The sequence below is a fragment of the Eutrigla gurnardus genome, assembly GCF_963514095.1.
Source record: "Eutrigla gurnardus genome assembly, chromosome: 3".
NCBI classification, from domain to species: Eukaryota; Metazoa; Chordata; class Actinopteri; order Perciformes; family Triglidae; genus Eutrigla; species Eutrigla gurnardus.
In genome coordinates, this window is record NC_139917.1 from 28,360,044 (window position 1) to 28,364,694 (window position 4,651).

At 48.3% G+C, this 4,651-nt stretch overlaps 1 protein-coding gene across 4 annotated transcripts in view; it reads right to left on the reverse strand.

Annotated features, from left to right (window-relative positions):
• radil (Ras association and DIL domains) overlaps positions 1–4,651 on the reverse strand; it is an 18,820-nt gene extending 14,169 nt beyond the window's left edge. For 2 of the 4 annotated variants that reach the window (XM_084004534.1, XM_084004532.1), the window contains exons 1-3: positions 4,541–4,651; positions 2,517–3,021; positions 382–489 (exon numbers count right to left, since the gene is read on the reverse strand). In XM_084004534.1, the coding sequence (XP_083860660.1) occupies positions 382–489; positions 2,517–3,021; positions 4,541–4,624 (697 nt within the window). In that variant the 5' untranslated portion in view covers positions 4,625–4,651. Of the gene's footprint in view, positions 1–381; positions 490–2,516; positions 3,075–3,458; positions 3,495–4,540 lie in introns of those variants that run through there. The other 2 variants (XM_084004533.1, XM_084004535.1) reach the window with 2 other exon arrangements.

Consider the following 4,651-nt stretch of genomic DNA (forward strand, 5'->3'; position numbering starts at 1 on the left):
GGAGCAGTCTCGTGGAAACAAACCAGTCAGATGAATAAATGGTGCCGGATGGAGCAGCACACGTGGCCGACAACACTGAACCTGATGGAAGGTGAACTGAGCAGCTCCGCATGACTTTAATCTGAGGCCATGCGATGGCTCTGCACACACACACACACACACGCACACACACACACACACACACACACACACACACACACACACACACACACACACACACACACACACAGACACACACACACACACACACACACACACACACACACACACACACACACTGGTCGAATCGCTGGCAATGGGGGTGGCGCCGGTGACAACGCAGGTAGAGGTGGTCTCCATGGTAATGACTGACAGCCAGCCCTACCTGATGCCAGTCCCCACCTTTAGAGCTGGACTGTACCACTCGACCAGACCGCAGAGGGGAGCTCCTGTGTTTGCCAAGCCCGGACCGACCCATTAGAGCCGCCAGGAATTGGGAGGTTTTGGGCCCTACAGCAGGGTGGGAGGGGTTAGAAAACACCCCCTCGCCAAAACACCAAGCACAGAATAACCCCCATATACACAAACAGCATCAGCACACCACAACACACGCATGCACTGTTGGGCAAAGACATCTGTGGTGCAGTTAGTGAGGAGATACAGTTAAAGGTATGAGGTACAGGATTCTCCCCTCCAACATATCGCTGTCAAATTAGTAGGAAATCATATTCAAAGCCAAGCAACATCTGGGTTTTATCATCACAAACTATAGTCAGCTTATTGGAGTGTTTCTGTCTTTGACTTTCTAATATATGAAACCGGCAGAATCAGGAATGCAGATTGTTGATTACCCAGTTAATTTGGCTGTGATATGTTGATGTGAATCCTACAGTACCTTTAAAGTGCTATCTCATTGTAAATCACACAAGTGCATGCACGCTCGCACATCCACCCGGGGAGGAAAAAAGACAAGGTTTGTGTGAAAGTGGGTATCAATAGGTGTTAGTTCATAAAGCAGCTGTATCTCTGAGGGCGTGCTCTGCTGGGATTATATTTGTGTTTTTGAAGGAGAAGGTTGTTTTTCTTCGTGTAAACAAATCGGAAGAAAATACCAGAACTGACAAGCATGTGTTGACACATGACAATGACCGCTACCGTTCATTTGGAGTCCATTACACATAATCCTGCTGTATATGCTGGATTAAAGGTCCTTGAGCGAGACGGTCAAATGCATCTTGAGATTTGGTCATTTCATTGTTGACCATAAGCAAGAACATTAACGCCAACCTCATCGTTCTGCAGGGTCAGTTCATATTCTCTTGTGTCCTGTCCAAAACATGAACAAATGTACCGTGCAACAATCCGAAAAAAAAAAAAGATGCTTGATTCTCTGGCTATGGCACACGTTGACATAGCAACCAGTAAACCTGGGCATGCTGGGAAATGTTGGTGTGGCTGCAAAGAGCAACGTGTGAGGCTGAAAATACTCCCAACGCTCAATTCAACAGGACGTTTGTGTGTGAAACATTTCATCCATCATCAGGAAACCAATCTCTGGAAAGGTCACTTCCTGGTTCACAGATGTGAAGACATAACAGTAGCGATTTGTTTACCCTCTCTATTGAAATGTAGCTACGGAAACAGTGAATCTCTAACACCACACTGGTTTGCACAGTTCCAGTGGGATCCAGTGGGATCCAGTGCAGCCGTGTGCATTTGATTATGTATCCGTAGTAGGAAATAAAAACTCCTCATCCACACCTCCGGTCGCAAACGGATTCAGCTTTCACTCAATCAATCGACCAAGCTGTCCGTGCATTTCCCCTGCACTGTTTTGTGCAGTGTGTGTGTGTGTGTGTGTGAGTTTTTGTTTTAAGCGCATGCAAGCAAGTGTGTTTGCTTTCTATAAAAACCACGATCCATGGCCTGTCTTTGCAGAAAAGCACTTCCATGTGAAACGCTAACACTGTTATCACCCAGGAAGAATATCTTCTCTACAGGATAATAACTGTGAAAGCTCTTATTCTGCATCTCCACACACACACACACACACACACACACACACAGACACACACAGACACACACAGACACACACACACACACACACAGACACACACACACAGACACACACACACACACACACACACACAGACACACACACACAGACACACACAGACACACACACACACACAGACACACACACACAGACACACACACACACACACACACACAGACACACACACACACAGACACAGACACACACACACACACACACACAGACACACACTGACACAGACACACACTGACACAGACACACACACACACACACACACACACACACACACACACACACAGACACACACACACACAGACACACACTGACACAGACACACGCGCGCTGCGGAGGAGGTAACGAGCTGTGCTTTTCTGCTGAGCTTGACATGTAAAGAAAGGAAGGGAAATAGACCAGCTGCTGTGTGCGTGAGTGTGTGTGTGTGTGTGTGTGTGTGTGTGCGTGTGTGTGTGTGTGTCCTCACCAGCAGTGATGGTGTCCTTCTCCTTGGCGTTGAACTCCTCCACCTCTGCTCTCCGACGCAGCTCAAACCTGCGGGCGTGTCCTTCTCTGGGTTTCCACAGTTCTTGGAGCAGCAGAGGCTTCTCATTGTCCCCGAGCGCCCGCAAGCATTCGGTCCGCCAGCCGCCCCCTCCGATGCCGCCGCCGCCCTCCAAGCGCCCGATCACGTCGCACAGGACGTAGGAGTGGGCGGCGGTCTTGTTGAGCGAGTAGCGCTCCAGCGCCTCTTTGACCAGCTCCTGTGCGCTGGAGCGCGGCGTGGCCAGGACACTCTTGTAGTTGGCGCCGGCGCAGATCTCGTCCCCGAAGATCTTCAGCACGCCGGGGGCCGAGCTCTGCGTGGAGAGTTCGGCCGGGTCGTCCGCCGGCCGCTCCGGGGGTTCGGTCGTGGAGCGCCGGTCCCCACGAGTGTTGGTTCCCGTTTCCACCGGGACGCGGTCTCTGTAACTCAGAGTACGGTAGAGGACCTGGGGACAGACAGACACCAGGTTATCACAGACGACATCACAGATGGCATCACCTACAGACGACATCACAGACAACATCACAGACGACATCACAGACGACATCACAGACAACATCACAGACGACATCACAGACGACATCACAGACAACATCACAGACGACATCACAGACGACATCACAGACGTCATCACAGACGTCATCACATACAGACGGCATCACATACAGACGACATCACAGACGTCAGCACAGACGACATCACATACAGACGACATCATAGACGTCATCATAGACGACATCACATACAGACGACATCACAGACGACATCACAGACGTCATCACAGACGTCACCACATACGTCATCACAGACATCATCACAGACGACATCACAGACGTCATCACATACAGACAACATCACAGACGACATCACAGACGACATCACATACAGACGACATCACATACAGACGACATCACAGACGTCAGCACATACAGACAACATCACAGACGACATCACAGACGACATCACAGACGTCATCGCATACATATTTGGAGCTGGATTGTGTTTGTGGTGTTAAAGCACTGAAAGAATGACAGTTAAACTAGACAGAGAGTCACACTATGCAAGGCTGTAGCCAATCACAGAGGAGCCTCGAGCTAAACGTGCTAAATGCTAACAATGCCGATGCAGGAATAACGGTCGGGTTGAATTTGCTCAGGAAGCTTCCTAACTGAGTGAAATGACCCAGAAGAAAGTTGCCGCCGTCATAAGAGCTGGAAACATTCTCTAAATGCCAAAGAAAGGTGCTTCAGTGCTTCCTTTCTGATCTCCTTGAGCAGAGGAGACACCGGAACATCCTTTACCAATGGAAGGGAGATAATTCCCACAATTCCTTGCAGCAGCGCCTCTAACCTGCATCAATAACATCCCCAGCACATAATGACAAAGCTAGAGTCTAAGTGCAGACCGTATGAGTTCTCCTTCACATCTTCACCTCGTGATGTTCTCCGTCGAGGTCGAGGAAAAGTTGGAAGTTATTTTTACTTTTTTAACCGCTGCCAAATCTTACCACGTTTGCTCTCTTAGTTTGGCTTGTTAGAATGATAACATTTATTAATTACAGCACTGAGGCTGATGGGAATGTTATCAAGTATTTGTTTAAAAAAAAGAAAAAAAGTATAGGACAAATTACAATTGCACAAATTACAGCTGGAGGGGAACATTTCATACCGACCCATCCGGTAAATGTTCATTTATCTCTACTATATGGACCTACTGACTGACCAACATTGCCATCGTCTGGAAACAATATCACAGTTATACTGAATAATCAGTTTTAGATCATGCAAAATTAATTTGGGTGAGCTGGCCCTTTAAGATAGTTGGTAATTAGGCTGATATAGTGAACACTTCCCCAAAGCTACAGTGTGTTTGTTTTTATCATTTAATTAGACCTTTATTTAACTTGGGATGTAAAGACTGAAGTGTGTGTGTGTGTGTGTGTGTGTGTGTGTGTGTGTGTGTACCTGCGTGAAGGTCCTGCTCTGGCGTTTCAGCCGGCTCTTGGACGGGAGGGACATGCTCGCCCCGGAGGACGAACCGTAGAACATGATGCCGCCGTTTGCTTCACAACCTCC